The 16855-nt window shown below is 45.7% G+C and overlaps 1 protein-coding gene across 1 annotated transcript; it reads right to left on the bottom strand.

Annotated features, from left to right (window-relative positions):
- Positions 1-3204: 3204 nt before the first annotated feature.
- LOC139054679 (glycine-rich protein-like) lies at positions 3205-10192 on the bottom strand. Its single transcript, XM_070532093.1, has 2 exons — positions 10093-10192; positions 3205-3506 (listed from the first exon to the last, which is right to left on the bottom strand). Exons 1-2 carry the CDS (start codon positions 10102-10104, stop codon positions 3237-3239), a joined length of 282 nt encoding a protein of 93 aa, XP_070388194.1. The 5' UTR covers positions 10105-10192; the 3' UTR covers positions 3205-3236.
- Positions 10193-16855: the final 6663 nt, after the last annotated feature.

Raw genomic sequence — 16855 nt, 5'->3', positions numbered from 1 at the left:
GAAAGAGAAAAGAACCAGAGATGCAAGAACATGTACATTGGTGTCACTTTTTTGCCTGCTTCTTTTTTATTAAATCCTTCGTCTAAAATAAACATAGCTGTCATGAATGAAAAAACTATTCTCTGCTCATTGAAAGGTGCACAGTGTTCTACAGCAGTAGCGCTATTAACGAAGGATCGTCATACATCCAAGCCCATCTGTGAAATAACACTTGCAAAAAATATTGTTTTTTTTGTTTAATTATGGGATTTTACGTGCGAATACCACTTCCTGATCATGAGGCACGCCGTAGTGGAGGACTCCGGAAATTTTGACCACCTCGGGTTCTTTAAAGTGCGCCTAAATCTAAGTGCACGGGTGTTTTCCATTTCACCCGCATCGAAATGCGGCCGCCGTGGCCGGGATTGATCCCGCGACCTCTTGCTCAGCAGCCGAACACCATAGCCACTTAGCAAGCACGGTGGGTGGCAAAATATTTCGTAGTGCTTACCAACAAAAGTTAGCAACCCTTGGTGGTAGTATTTACTGCCCTCTTGGAAAGTAACTCCGACAGCTCCTATTCCCCTATTAAGGACAAATGCTGCTCGGCGTCTTCGTTCACTTGCTCAAACCAAGATTGAAACTTCGTGGAAGACGCCAGTTTTCACCAATTGTCGTCTCCACCGGTTGCATCTTACATTTAAGCTGCAAATTCCATCGCACATGTCCCACCGTGATGCAACTTTACTGTGCCGCCTCTGATTACGGGTGGCTTTTAGGAAAGCCTACTGATTGCTTGTTGCAATGTCCGACACATCTATCTGTGACTCACGCAACCGGGAAGAAACGATCGAAACGATCGAGCACGTGTTGTGTTTTTGTAATCTTTAGAACATCGAAAGCGACGTCCTTCGAAGTTTGTTACACCGATTAGACAGCAGACCATTTTTAGAGACAAAGTTCTTGGACCATGACCCCACGCGTCGTCGGCTTACAAAGCGACGCGTGCGTTGCTACGATTCAGGGAATCGACTGGCCTCAGTGGCCGACTTCAGGCGTGAAGTTATGAACAACCGCACGTATTCACACTGATAGTACCTTCTTCCCTCCATCTACTTTCTTTCTTTTCTTCCTTTAAGCCCCCGTGTAGAATAGAAAACGGGAAGTGCATCTGGTTCACTGCTCTACCTTTCCTTCGTTCTTTTCATCATCCTCCACGAGCAGTCATCAACGTCCTCAGCCTATTTTACGTCCACTGCAGGACGAAGGCCTCTCCCTGCGATCTCCAATTACCCCTGTCCTGCGCCAACCAATTCCAGCTAGCACCTGCGAATTTCTTAATTTCATCATCCCACCTAGTCTTCTGCCGTCCTCAACTGATGTTCTAATTACCCTAATGTTCCACCGCTTATCTAACTTACGCATTACATGACCTGCCCAGCTCTATTTCTTTCTCCTAATGTCAATTAGAATATCGGCTATACCTGTTTGATCTCTGATCAACACCGCTTTCTTCCTGTCTCTTAACGTGGCGCCTAACATTCTTTCCAGAAGCAGTAGCGGTTGGCTAACAGATCGCAAGGAGAGGCCTTCATGCTACAGTGAACGATGATGACGATGATAACAGACATTCCACGGCACAGTGTCTTTAGTTCCGACGAGAGAGTCATCATTATTAATGTCTGGTCAATTCTCGACTTCTTGGAGTCATTCTCAGCTACTTCCCGAGGAAGGCACTTTACACCCTGACGTAGCATGTACAGAAATTCTCGCGCTTACGTTGTAGCATTTTCTTCGCTTCGAATGTACTACACACGTTTATAAAAAAACAACTATTCCTCTTGGTGCCAACCATCTGAGAGTACTGGTGAAATAGGCCGACCTGCTGTTGTCGTTTGTTCACACCGAACACAGTGGCAGTGTGTATTAGGTGATTCTTTTTCTCAACGCTGCCGAAGAGCTAAGACAAGAGCAGCATTAATGAGCCCCTATCGCAGACATTTCTACATCAAGACCACATCCTAAATAGAATGAACTAGACGCCAGGGCAAACGCGAAGAAGTTGTAGAGTCACGAGGGCCAATGAAACAGAGCTAGATTCTTCTAAAGCCAGCGTCCCCCCCAAAAAAGTTGATTGCGAGCAGCGCCATGAAAGACAAGGAAAGAAACATACATGCATTATGTGGTTTTACGAGCCAAACAAGGATCTCACTATGAGGCACACCGTAGTTGGAGACTCCGGAAATTTAGGCCAGCTGAGGTTCTTTAACGTGGACCTAAATCTAAGTACACGGATGTTTTCTTATTTCGCCCCCATTGAAATACGGCCGCCGTGGCCGTACTACGACCTCGCGACCTTGTGGTTAGCAGTCCAACACCATAGCCACTAAGCAAACGCGATGGATAAGGACAGTAAGAACTACAAAAGTCGTTCTCTTCCTAAGTGCTGCTGCTGGCAATAGACGGTGACCTACTGGGCCGATTTGTCGTCCCTAGACAGCCTACACGAAAGGAAAACAGGCGGGAATAAAACGCGATCGCCTGACTTCTTTCCATTGTCGGTGTTGTTCTTAACAGCCTCATGAAGAATGCTAAGAAAATTTAATTTATCATCTCGCAGTAAGATCGTTGCCGATGCACCATATCACTGTTGTGGCGGACGTGGGGATAAACATTGCTCTGGCTGTCGGCGCATTACACCGCCGTTACACCAATGCGAACGCCGTAGTGGAAAAGCTTTTTTACCTCAATGATTTCGGGCTAATTTGTGATATACGACAGCTTTCTTTTTTCTTTGTCTTGTACATAGAAAAGGGCTGTGGCATACGGAAGCTATCGCCCAAGGACGTGGCTTCCCCACTTAGGGAAGAGGTCGACATCCCCACTGTGTCGAATGAAAGAGCCTGTATTCTTCCTCTTCTAATATCCGTCCTAACCATCTACTTATATTGTACAGTATCACCCAGTGGCATACCTATCCGGATGTCGTATGTCGCGTTGACATTTCTTGACGCACGCAATAGTAAATTTCTGTGATTTGCCGACCGAAACAGCGAAAGAGAAATATATTCGTTTAAAACCCCGTTACAGTCGCGTATTTCATGGCGTCTATTACAGGGATTAAACTGCGATCTCGTTCCACCTCTCTCGTGCATCGAGTGTGTGGGGTATTGGTGCATTTAAATTTTCCAGTTGTGTTTTACACCGTAAGTGATAGCCAAAGAGAAATGATTGACGTTTCGCTTGTTTATTTTTGTCTAGTGCTTGTATCCCAGGTGGTGTCCATAGCCGTAGCCAAATCCGTGGCCGGCGTGTCCCAGGCCGTAGCCGCCATAGCCGTAGCCAAGATGCCCCAGGCCATAACCGTGTCCGCCGAAGCCCGCTCCGTGGACAAATCCATGACCGCCGTATCCAAGGACGTGTCCGCCATATCCAAGGACGTGTCCGCCATATCCTAGGCCGCCACAGCCACCAACGAAGCCAGCGCTGGCAACAGCCACAAGGAGGGCAAAAGTAGCGAGGATAGCCTGCAAATAAAGCGTGGCGCAAAAAGTCGTTTCGACTTAATGTGAACAACGTCTGCAGCATGATCGGCCCAACATTTTTAACGCAACGGCGTTAAGAGCCCCTTGTTGGCGTGGCGTCTTCCGTACAGAAAAATCATCCCAAACATATGTTTAGGCACAGGCATATGCCACGCCTTGGTACATGACATGTGATGTATACGGGTCACATTGCCACACCATTCTATTACTAAAGTTGCTCATACCTTGTTTTACAATCTTGACAAAGTTATTCCTCGGAATTTTGAGAATGACAGCTCACAAACAAAGGTCATGGAAAAAGTGCCGACAGCGCATGCCTTTTATGTTACATCTTCTTAGACTGAAATGTTAAAAGTTCCAGACAATAAAAGAAACTTTAAAATTATGTAATTTATTTGGCGCGGCTGTGCCTCACCTACGGGATCGGCCCACCAAGAGGCCGTGTTTCTACCAGAAGGAGGAAATCGCGGTGAAACAATAAAGAAAAGAAGCTGATTTACATACAATGATTGCATCTTTCTTCTATCTTCTGTGAAATACAACATATTGGCGACGAGGATTCAACTCAGGCAAAGCGAAAGTTTCCTGATGATTTCCCCTGCTGGATTACCACAATGAGTGTTCCGGGATCACAATCGCACCCGCCTTTCCTGCCTTCACCTGGTCATCTGCCTGTCCCATGGGAACATTGGAAGCAGGCCTAGGATACGTATATGGTTACTTGCGGAGCTTCCGAGTTTCCAGCCGAGCGCCGCATAGCGATTCTGCTCGCCTGTCTTGGCATGGAGGGGCAGCGGATTTTCTCTACACTGAAGTCAGCTGACTTGTCGTCGGGCTCTGCTGCGGCCCTTCGAGTGTATGTGACACCGTGTCGACGAAAGATGCATATGACTCTGCAATCTCGTTCCTTTCCGACCCATTTGAAGCGTTCAGTCAGCATCATCGTGGCTCGACAGCCGTTCGGTCGCCGAGCTCAACATGCAGGTTAGACAGTGGAGGAATACATCGCTGCTTTACAAACCCTCATTGACGACCGCAATTTTGGAAGTCTTACCGATGAGCTGCTACGTGATTAGCTTCTCTCGGAAACAATGAATCATTATTTACTTGAGCGATTGGTTTTTGAAGGCTCCTCACTGACGCTCTCGCGAAATCTCACGATCGCGAATCCGCACGAACAGGCCGTGAGTAAAGCTAAGGAATTTTGCGATTATGCCTTAGTTCATCACGTTAAAAAAGTACAAAGTTTTCCTCAATCATCACATCATACATATTAGCATGTACGTTGTGACAAGTGCAAAGCGAAAGCGTGCGAGCTTCCAATATAAGGTGCCATGAATTTTCGAGCATGCTATCGTTGTGGAGCGACTGACCATCCTGCAAGTAGCCCTGCAAGTAAAGCGCGAAAGGCAAGATTGGGCATCTAGATTTTATGTGTAAGTCGTCTGGTCATTCAGTGAGAGTTCCACAAGTCGACGACGACGACTCTAGCTCACACGGCAGCGAAAGAACAATTTGTGTTGTCAAGGGACGCAAAAACGGCATTTACGCATCCGTCTGCGTGGAAGGTCAGACAATCTCGTTTCTGGTTGATACGGGATCATTTGTCACTACTCTAGCAGAACTCCATCGTCATTTTTTCGCAAGTACTTGCCCCTTGAAGCCTACCTCAGTACAGCTTTTCAACCACTCCAAGTCAAAAATAGGAGTTCAAGGATGCTTTATTTCATATCAGCTACATTCCACGACAAAAGTGCTTGCATTCTTCTGTATGTTGTGTCTGAAGGCACCAATGTTCTGGGCCTAGATGCCATTGCGGCACTACAAATGAAGATTGAAGGTACGTCGCTTCAGTGTCTTCCATTGACCCCTAGTACTCCTGCATCGCCGTTTGAGCTACGTTCAGAGTACGCACATCAGTTTGACAAACAGCTTGGATTTGCCAATGGACTCAAACATAGAGTTAAGATTCACAAGGCCATTTCACCCGTTGCCAGCAAGCTCCGAAGGTTGCCCTTTACTGTTGGCGAGCAAGTGTCAGCTGAATTATAGAAACATGAAGCACAAGACATTATTGAGCGCGTTGACGCCTCTTAGTGGGTTTTTACAATAGTGGTGATTCGGAAAAAGAATGGATCAATAGGAATACGCATTGATCTGCGAGAACCCAATAGAGCTATAATTGTTGATAACTTTCCACTTCCACACACATAAGAGCTGCTGCATAGCTTAGCTGGCGCCCAGTGATTTTCGACGCTGGATTTAGCGTCTGCTTGCCACGAAGTGCAACTCGACCCTGAGAGTCTTGATCTGACAACGGTATCTTCATTATGCATGATGGGCTATCTCGTTTTAAAAGAATATGCTTCGACTTGGCTTCAGCTCGATCAGCATTTCAGAACATGATGCATCTAATACTTCAAGGATGCAAGGGTGTATTTTTCTACATAGACGACATTATTGTCTATGGCCGTTCTCGAGAAGACCACCTCTCTAATCTCCGCACCGTCTAGCAATGGCTTTCTAAAGCAGACTTCAAACTCAACCAGAAGTGCGTTTCTAACGTCACAGAACTCACGTTCTGGGTTATGTTGTGAACGGCAAAGGACTTTTTTCACTAGCACCATCTATTCAAGCAATAAAAGAAGCTCCTGTGCTTTCAAACGTAAATGAACTTCGTTCTCTGCTAGGATTGGCGGAATTTTACTTCACGTTCGTTTCGCATTTTTCGTGTGATGTGGAACCTTTGCGTGCATTGCTTCGAGGCAACGAACCATTTGCTTGGACGCCAGTTGCTGAACAGAGTTTCGTCCGTTTATAATCGCTACTGACAACTTGTAACGCTCTACATTTTTTTTCTCGAACCTTCCTGTCATCGTCACGACTGAGGCCTCTGGGTACGGACTGGACGTGGTGCTGCAACAAAATAACAAGGGAACTCTAAAGACAGTTGCCTTTGCCTCCCACACATTTAGCCCACAAGAACCTGCCGGTGAACGTGAAGACTTAGCATTCGTTTGGGCCTGTGAACATTGGCACGTCTGTTTTTGGGGTCGTCCCTTTGTCTTGCGAACTGACCATAGTGCTCTCGTCACGTTGTCGTCAACAAAAGGCACTAGACATCGGCCAATGCGTATTTCACGTTGCTCAGCGCGCCTACTTTGTTACAACTACACCATACAGTACCGCAAGGGAAGTGACAATGTGGGGGCTGATGCGCTCTCTCGTCTACCTTTGCAAGAACCTAATGAGGTTACTGCTAAAGATGCGCTTCTTTGCCTTCTTTCTCCGTTCGTAACGTTCACAGAACTCCAAGCAGCGAGTGCAACTGGCAGTACTATTGGAAAAGTTATGGACTTCGTCCTCTTGGCCTCATAAAATAGATCTATAGAAGCGGAGCTAATGCCGTATTTTCAACTACATGCAGAGCTGTCAATTGTACACGACTTACTTTACCGTGGTGACAGGATGGTGGCACCAAGTATCCTTACTCGTCGTTTGATGGAAGTTGCACACGAATCCCATCCGGGGATAAGTCGTACGAAAAGTCGAATGTGATAGTTGTACTGGTGGCATCGAATGGATGAACACGTTGAACGACTGGTTAAAACCTGTGTTCTTTGTCCGTCCTGTGATAAGTCCGCGCGGCTAGCTTCAACACCTACGCAGCCATTAGTGTTCCCTGACAAAGCCTAGGAGAAGATTGGTATTGATGTTATTGGATCCTTTTAACAAGCTCCCATCGATCGTCGTTATGCAGTGACACTTATCACAACAAATGGCCGGAAGTTAACTTTTCAAGAGAAGTTTCTACAGCGACGGCCAAGAATTTTCGGTACAAGTGTTTGCTTGCGAAGGCTACCCCAATGAGATAGTTTACGTTCATGGACCGCACTTCAGCCCGGCTGAATTTGAAGATTTCCTTCACGAACGTAGTATATGCCAATGTTTCTCGTCTGTCTACCATCCCCAAGAAAACGGTCTTGTCGAAAGGTTCAACAGGGTTTCAAGTCTGTTGTGCAGATGGCAGTATATGAGCGGCGTAATATTCGCGTTGCCGTCACAGGTTACTTGGGCGTCTACCGCTGCCCACCTCAGGCCACAACGGGAGTCGCGCCCGCTGTTTTGTTGCATGGCCGACTGCCACAAACGCGATTAAACTTCGTTGACCTGCCGGATAGCTCTTGTCATGAAAATCCCGCACAGGCAATGAAAATGCTGCGTCAGCCTGTCAGACAAGAACAAGCTTCTTTAAAGCTGTACACAGGTGGACGACGTGGCGCTCTAGCGAGACAATTTGCCGTCGGCGACTGTGTCCGCGTAAGAAAGCCCACAGTTCGATTTCAAACACAGTTTTAGAACCCCAAGAGGATTATCGAGCAACGAGGACAAGCGTCCTTTCTTTTGAAAGTCGGTCGAGTATGGAACGTTTCCAGGTTTCAAGCAGTCCACCGAGAAGCTGTCAAGAAGTTCACAACCAATCGTCCTAGTTTCCTACAGTGGGCTCTAACGCTACCCGACCCGCCCCGTCAAGTTAGCGCGTTGCCTTGCCTGCTGACTGTCCATTATACGTCGCGGCAAGAACCGTCTTCACTGTAGGAAAAACAGACCGGCCCATCACCACGGAGGAGCGTTCGAGTTAAGAAAACGCCCTGAACACTGAGGGACAACGCGCTACGCATGCGATAGGTTCTTTTTTTCTTTTTCTTTTCAGCCGAGGAAATGTCGCATATAGAAGAAGAAGAAGAAGAAGAAGAAGAAGGAAGTCACCTGGGGCCAATAAAGAAAGGAAGATTATTTATATGCATGGATCGCATCGCTTTCCTACCTTCTTTAAATAAAACAACCATTCTATCACCAAGCTGCTCATATCTTGTTTTACATTCTTGACAAAGTTCTTGCTCGGATGTTTGAGAATGATAGCCCACAAACAAAGGTCATGAAATGAAACATCCACAGCGCATTGCTTTTATGTTATATCTTCTCAGAGTTAAATATTAAAAGTGCGAAATGATAACAGAAACCTGAAAATTACGTAATTTACTTGCCGCGCCTGTGCGCTACCTCTGTGATCGTCCCAAGCAAGAGGCGCCGCGTTTCTATCAGAAAGCTCGCCTTCGAGCATAACGGTCGCCGCCGGCGTTTCTCGGTAAACATTACGGTTGCATAGGCGGCAGTTGTAGGACAGCGTGAGAAGCAATCAGACATATTGCATTGCTATCGCGTTCCACTCTTAAAGGCGAAACTTAAGCGTCCTCCAAGAAAGCCAATAGAGAAGCAGGGTAAGGCACGAAGTCCTAACTATCCCCCCACTGCAGACTAACAAACTGAACGTGCGTATAAAGGGAAGGAAGGAAGAGAAGAAGCATACATGCGCGCTCATCTGAACGTGCACACTAAGTCTATAGAGAGCGTCGCAGAATATTGTCGTCCTGAGGCACTGGAGAAAGCCAAGAGCTTCTCTGTGGCTTAAAAAAATGGCCGCGCGACATGTTTCGCGGCACTTTTCGTGTTTCGCAGTTTTGGCAGTGTGAAAGAAAGTACATTACGCAGCGTTATGGAGCCACAAATAGCTGGAGCGATAATGTTTCGTGATTTTCGTGATATTTTTCATGAAAATAACTTAAGCCTTTGAGCTCGATTATTCAGAGAGGTGGACATTACTTACAATAGAAATTGAAACATATATTCTACTAAATAACAATAAGTCACTAATGAACTTCTTAATTACTTCGCGGCTCATATGGCCAATTACGAATTGTAGCCAGTGAATCTGCAAGAAGTATCCACTTGGAATGAATTTCCGGAATGACAACAGTTTGGAGATATGCGTCATCACAATTGCCGTATAAAATGCACTGTTGTTCCACTTACTTTTTAACAATACGGTCTCTTATGCATTGAAGCACAAAAGTAACTGGAATGCCCACGTATTTCGTCTGACTCTTTGTGAAATAAAATCTCAGAACTGGTTGTACCCTAGAAATTCATTTTATGTGGATACGTATTGCAAGCTCGCCAGCTTCAATCCGTAAATTGCAACATGTCCCGTAAATCATTTATTTAAGGGGGTAATTAGTGAATTCTTGTTAATGCGTTGAATATGTGTTTACATTTCTCGTGCTAATAATGTCCCCCGTTTGGTAATCCAGCTCAAGGACATAATTTAGCTACCACCCCCTCTCAACCTTTGCCACGTCATCGCCATACCACACTTCACACATACACTTTTTTCCACTTTGACACTCCTAATGCTAACGCATTAAAACACGTATGTAGCGCTGCGTATGTAGGTAATAAAAACGTTGGTAATGTGGTTCTTCTACGGGCTCACATACGTCCAGCTTCTGACGCACGCTCGGACTGCTCAGCGCTACGAGAATTAAAACATGTCGTTGATCGCGATGGTGGTGGCAGGACAATGAAAACCTTCCAGATCGTTTTGCATCGTAGCTCTGACGTATACACCTAGGTGATGTCCAGCCCAGGTAGATACGTCCGCGCACGAGCTCGTCGCATGCACAGAATCCTCACTGCCGCAAGGCAACGGATTTGGGAATGTACTTACAACGGCGTTCATGATCAGTGAATGTGGCGTCTCGGCTGGTGCAGTTCTCGACTCTGTGCTCCAATAGCTCCGAGTTCCGTATTATATACTCGAACGTCGAATGCAACCAAGTAGCCACGTTATCACCGCGCGCTGCGTGATGTCATAACCGTGTCATAATTCCGGCAAGGCCGCGAGTCAATCTGATCGCAGCTCCTGAAATTGGGCAGATCGCCCTTCCAACATCGGGCCAAGCAAAATCTACGTAGGCCCGCGGATGAAAGCATCGCCCTGCGAGGGGTACACGTATGCCCGCAGACTCGAGATCAGCCAACCCGATAATAGTTCGCTCGGCCTACGTGTTTCACTTACCTTCTTTCATTCCATCCGTGCATTCAGAGTGAAGCTGATCTCAAAGCTCGAAATTCGCATGTTGCCTTGTTTGTTTCTTTCTTTCTTTCTTTCTTTTTTCGAAGCCGTTACCTTTTCAAGGCAAAAGTTCAAGACTGGCACGTTAGCACCCAATGCGTGATTTCCCTTCTCCTAAGCGTCGGCCACGACTTCAAAGCGCCAGTCCGGAGCGAAAGAGGGGAGGGGGCACCCGATACGATGATTTTCAGGTCACCGTTTGGCTCATGTCTCGGTGGTGCATCTGTTTTTTTTTTTTTAACGCCACCTTCGTTTGCTTTCTCCCACAAACAACTGTTTCAGCCCATACGAAGGCTGTTCGCAAGTACAACGAACGGACCCGCATTCCGGTTTCTTTAAGGAGATCGGGACTACGGTAAATTAGTGGCCGCGCATATAAAGAACAGTCACTCGCATATCTTAAACCCTTTCAAATGACGTGCTTCTCTTTTTGTTCGAGACGCTAACGTGGCTTACAACGCAATGTCGCCACTGAGTTGTGGCATTTATTTGTCTATGTAGGCAATCTCACCCAACTGCAGCAGTGACTGCGGTGGATGGCTACGAAGGAATCTGCATATCACCCGTCCTCTAATGGCCACTTGATGGAAATCTGTACTGCCATTTGTTCGAGTTTTCTTCCTTCACGTTCCGTCATACGTAAAGCGTTCGATTTTAAAGTATTTATGCCTCTACATAGATGAGCCACCGTTGCATGCACTACGCCACATTTTTTTTATTTTTTTTTATTTCAGATACTGTCAATCCCAGTGGAATTTTCACAGGTTGGGCATATATTATAAACTCACAAATGGCGATGAAAACGGGTTTACATAATTTCAACAATGATATTTGTAATCGACAAGAAGCAGATATACACATATGGCAGGAAATAAAACATGAATGATACAATGCATTTGGCCAAAAAGGGTGAAATTGCATAGGCAAATACAATGCTTATACAGATTTTATTTTATACAACGACGTGAGTGGTGTGCTATTTCCGGCTAGCATAATCTAATTATTGCGCAACAGTTCTTTTACGAGGGTTACAAATTTCGGCAACAATGTGTTAGTCGTTATGCAGGGGTCTAGTCTATTCCATTCTCTTATTGCAAGAGGAAAGAACGAATATCTAAAACAATCAGTGCGAAATGCATATTCTTTAAGTGTTAGTGAATGCTTATGGCGGGAAGGTCTGGTCTCAGCTAGGTATATATACAACAAAGTATTTATTCGTAGTGCATTGTGCATTAATTGGAACAATAATTTTAGTCCTGCTAGTTTGGCGCGGTTTCGCAGAGTAGGAGTACAGGCTTGTTTTAGCAGTTGGGTAGGTGAATCGCTATTCTTGTATTTGTTAAAGATGAATCTAATTGCCTTTCGGTGCACTCCTTCTAGTTTGTTAATAAGCTGTTGTCTATAAGGAAACCAAATTGTGTTACCATATTCGAGAACTGGGCGAATGAATACGTTGTACGATAGCAGTTCATTTTCCGGTGGCGCAGCTCGAAGTCTTCTTCTGAGGAAGAACAGCCGTTTTAAAGCAGATGGTGTGATACTGTTAGTATGCGATTCCCATCTTATGTCATGGGAAATGATAAAGCCAAGATATTTATGCTCATGAACTCGGATGAGTGGTATGTTATTGATAGTGCATTCGAAGTCCCACCTATCTTTTTTGCGGGTTATAGATAAAAAGGCAGTTTTTTTAATGTTCGGTTCCATCTGCCACTTTTTACACCACTTCACCACATCATGAAGGGTGCTGTTTAAATCAACGTGATCATTCATAGAGTTAATTTCATTATAAAGAATCCAGTCGTCGGCAAAAAGCCTCATTTTAACGCGGATGTTAGAGGGCAAATCATTAATAAAAATAAGAAATAAAGTGGGAGCAAGGACGCACCCTTGGGGCACCCCCGATATAACTGGTACAATGGAAGAAATTTTATTGTTAACAACAACATACTGAAACCGGTTGGTTAAGTAATCTTCAATGCAACTGACAATTAGCGGCTTGAATTTGGAGTGGCGCCTGCTTGCAAGTGACGTCATGGCCAGGACGCCGCTCGCTCCGGCTCGCTCGGCTGCGGCTCGCGCTCGTTCCCTTCGTGCGTGCTTGGGGTATTGACGGCTCGAGCCGTGCTTACGGAAGGTTATTTGGGATTATTTCTGCTGCCATGCCTGAACCGCAGTTTCTTCTTCGAAACCATATGAGTGAGTGAGTGAGTGAGTGAGTGAGTGAGTGAGTGAGTGAGTGAGTGAGTGAGTGAGTGAGTGAGTGAGTGAGTGAGTGAGTGAGTGAGTGAGTGAGTGAGTGAGTGAGTGAGTGAGTGAGTGAGTGAGTGAGTGAGTGAGTGAGTGAGTGAGTGAGTGAGTGAGTGAGTGAGTGAGTGAGTGAGTGAGTGAGTGAGTGAGTGAGTGAAATAACTTTATTACGTCCAGAGAAGACGCAGGGGAGACCCCGCGCCACCCGGCTAGTCCCACGTAGGGACCGCCAAGCCGAGCTTGACGGCCCGATCGCGGGCACTCTGGACGGCCAGGGTTCGGTCACTGAGTTCGGGGCTGCTCAAGAGCGCAGCCCACCTATCCTCGCTGAAGGAGGAGCCAATGGCTTCGCACTCCCACAACACATGTCATGAAAATTTGCGAGTAGGATATCGCAAGCTATGTAGCGCTGAAGGGGTCTACTGGTCTTGCAATGCATATATGCGCCGTGTCTGTTCATAAATTTTGCTTAACAAGAATGTCTGCAAGTTCAACACGTGAAATTATTTTAGATGCTCCTCTAAACACTTAACAAACCCTTACTGCTTAAGTATGAGAGACATAGCATTTGATATGGAAAAAATACCTTGATATTTGGTGTCAACATTAAAAATCCGTGTTAGATGGACACTGCCCAGCGAAGCTTTCATCATAATTCTTATCACTCTGGTGAGTTGTTTTAATCAAATGTGGCAACTGTATTAAGGCCTAAAAGGAAGAGATAGGCACGCATTTTGTTGTGAAAACGTTTGGTGCTACTTTCACCGTTCTCTGAAATAGGGAGCCACAAACGCATTGGCTGTTAACACGACGGCGCATCGTGCATAGTATACATATACTTCACGAATACCATAACAGCAATCACATGAAAGAAAATTTCGTGATCTAGAACCAACCAAATGTAAGCAATGAAATGTGTCACAGCGGTCCTCAGTAGCTTTTATCGACGATATGGCACACGTACCCCTCCCGCAACGGAAGCAACCGACTGTCGTTATGTGGCGAGGCGCGAATTGTTCGCGAAACCCAGCAGTTCACTACAACTTCGAATTGAAACCATGAAGTAGCTCTTCATACAGCTCCAATTACAATGCCTATAGCATACTCGAGGCACTACAGCGCAGCTTAGGCTGCGTTGAAATGGAAAATGCAAACGCATTCTGCCTCACCATATTTCGATACTGAGTTGTTCAATTATAAAAACTGAAAACTATTTGCTTCGTCAGTGCATAAAAGAGAACCTCGCATACCCGCCTCATAAAAAAGACGCCACAAGCCTCACATGAATACGTGAACTCTACTGGGGAACAATGATATTTTCAATATGTGCCACACTACTAATCGATGGGGCTTCGGCTTCTTGCTGGCTCCAGTGAACCGATCCAAAAGGCATATTTCACTCAAATATTTGACCCGAGCAGCCTGTGTCAGTTCTCCGAACAGATTCATGTCTGTTTCTCAAGCAAGAAGCACTAGTAAATTGCTCAAGTGAGTTGAACGTGTAGCACGGAAAGGGAATAAATCTTGGTACATTCCTTTCCGCGTGCCGCAAACACCTGTAAGCCTCAAGCAGCTTTACTTTAAGTTACCGCAACTTAAATTTAACCGCTGAAGAACGGCCTAATTTTGAGAACCAGTTAAAAACGCAAGTGGCGCTGGCCGAATCTAAACTGCAGTGGAAGTTAAGTCCTCGTCTCACAGCCGAGCGTTCCTGTGAAAAAATAGAAAAATTCGATATCATACCGTGAACTATGCACCGTGAGCAAACATGTTTTAGCGGGTTAAAATCAAGATATATGTTGTAGAAGTCATGTATAGCCACCGTTTAATTGTGACACTCATATTGCACCATGCCGGGTATGGAATCTTGACTTTATTCTTATGTGCTGTGCTTTTGCGTCTATGCTTTTATTATTCACGTGAGCTACCACTGCGAAGTGTAGATCCGCGCATGAAAAACCCGTAATGGGCTGGTCTGAGCTCCCTCGGGCGGCACTATAGCGTTGCCTTTGAGAAATATATTGTCGTCTAGGAAATAAGCTCCTTGATTACATTTTCGCGAACGAAGACATCGTAAAATATATATTTGAGAGGCCCGTCATAAGTAGTATACAAGCAATGGGAACGAGAGCAAACCAGCGGAAACACTGGAGAATGCGCCCGGTCACCGCCCGAACTGTAGCAGACGACAGGCGCGAGTCCGTGCCCTGACGTCACGCGAGCAGCGCTCGCAGCGCCCGTGTAGTTCGTTCTCGGGCTAATAGAACCATCGCCTAAAGTTGTTTTCAGTTTGCTGATCAGTGTTTGACGGATTATTCTATCAAACGCTTTCGAAAATCTAATGCTATTAAGTCAACTTGTTTTTGATTATCAATGCTTTGACATAAGTCATGCGTTAATTCAAGTAATTGGGTTATGGTTCAAAGTCCCCGCCGGAAACTATGTTGGATAGGCGATAATATTTGTGCTTGCTCTAGATAGCTCGTGATATGTTTTAATATGATATGCTCTAATAATTTTCCTCCTGTGGACGTTAGCGATATCGGTCTGTAATTACCGACATCACTTTTGCTTCCTTCTTTATCGCAAACTGGCACCTATGGTCGTGATGGTGGTGGTGGTGGCGGTGGTGGTGAATTGTAGCAACAGACGGATTTAGCCTGGCGATCAAGGCTGACAATTGCTCCACCCGAGCATATTCTATAAAATCACTGTGGTGTTTCACCACATATCCATCAGACCAGTCTCTCTTAAGAATGTGATAAGGAGACAAGAAGTTTTCTTGCGGGCTATAACTAGTCCTTCGGGGAACACGAGGTGTTGCAGGCACGTACGTGGAAGGTACTTTTGTTGCAGATTTTTCAGGAGAGCGGCGCTTTCATCTCGGAATTTCAAGCACGACCAGAGGAAGTGTTTGATGTCTCCTGTTTTGTCGCATGTCGTACAATTCGGAGAAATGATGCGCTCGTCTTAAAGGGACACTAAAGGCAAATACTAAGTCGAACCAAAGTGATAGATTAGTGCTCGAGAATCTCTAAGGCGTCAATATTATCGCGAACAGAGCCTTAATAGCCGAGAAATCGAGGTAAATGCAGGACATCATTAGACACTCCCCTGGGACATTCAAGCACTTGCCTGATGACGAAAGCACTAATCAGTTAAATTCTGTCGCTAGTACTGAACTACTCGTTGCAAAAAAACATCCTCAAATTGTATTATAAGATGAAATACTTCATCTTATAATACCCGTTGACAATGACGCGGGCGGTCGAAAGGTTTCGTCTTCGCTCAACTCTGCGCCGCCCTTGTTTTCGCGTTTCAGTGCTTTCCTGATCGCATAGTGCTGTGCTGGTTTTGCTGGCTAGCGAAACTCGCAGAAACTGCAGGTAGCAGAGAATTCGACTTCCATGTGATGTCGCGAGATCCCGAACGGTCTACGCCACTTGACAAAAAAGCAGTTGTAGCGGCAAATCCGCCGCTCTGTCTTGGCTTAGTGCCGCCGTCTGTCGGGCGCCGTTTTACTCACCTACGGCAGCAAAGGGAGGTGATGGCATACGCCACGTCACCACTCCCCCAGTTTTGTGGCGGGGGATTTGAATTTCGAAAAAGGTATTCGGATCCTTCAGACACAATTTTCTCGTAAACCAAGTCTTTTCTTGGCCCAAAATAAGCGCTGGGAGGTTTCTGGAAACATATTTAAACAGTGCACGTCGACTTCGTGTTTGCCTTTAGTGTCGCTTTAAATAATCATGCTGGTGTATTAGCAGATCCTGTCCTTATTCAATACAGAAGTGAGGCTTCTTTCTTCTAGACGAAATCTCTTGGTTACGCATGGCATGTGTGGTGGAAACCAAAGTGACCCAAAGTGATTTCGAATGTTAGATTTCTCGATTACTCCTTGCGCCCTTGTCTTTGGGAGGTTGATGGAGGGCGCCGTATGCAAGAGCATCAGCTTTTTCGTTGCGAGCACTGCCAATGTGGGAGGGAATCCACTGAAACTTTACTGTGAACCCTTTGTTGCCGAGTTCACTCACGAGGCAGCCCAGGAATTGCGATGCTGCTCAAGCGAACATGGACATGAGTGACAAAGTCGCAGTCATCCCTT

The sequence above is a fragment of the Dermacentor albipictus genome, chromosome 1 (assembly GCF_038994185.2).
Source record: "Dermacentor albipictus isolate Rhodes 1998 colony chromosome 1, USDA_Dalb.pri_finalv2, whole genome shotgun sequence".
NCBI classification, from domain to species: domain Eukaryota; kingdom Metazoa; phylum Arthropoda; class Arachnida; order Ixodida; family Ixodidae; genus Dermacentor; species Dermacentor albipictus.
Note: the sequence above shows the minus strand (reverse complement) of the source record. Positions and strands in the feature narration are given on the sequence as shown.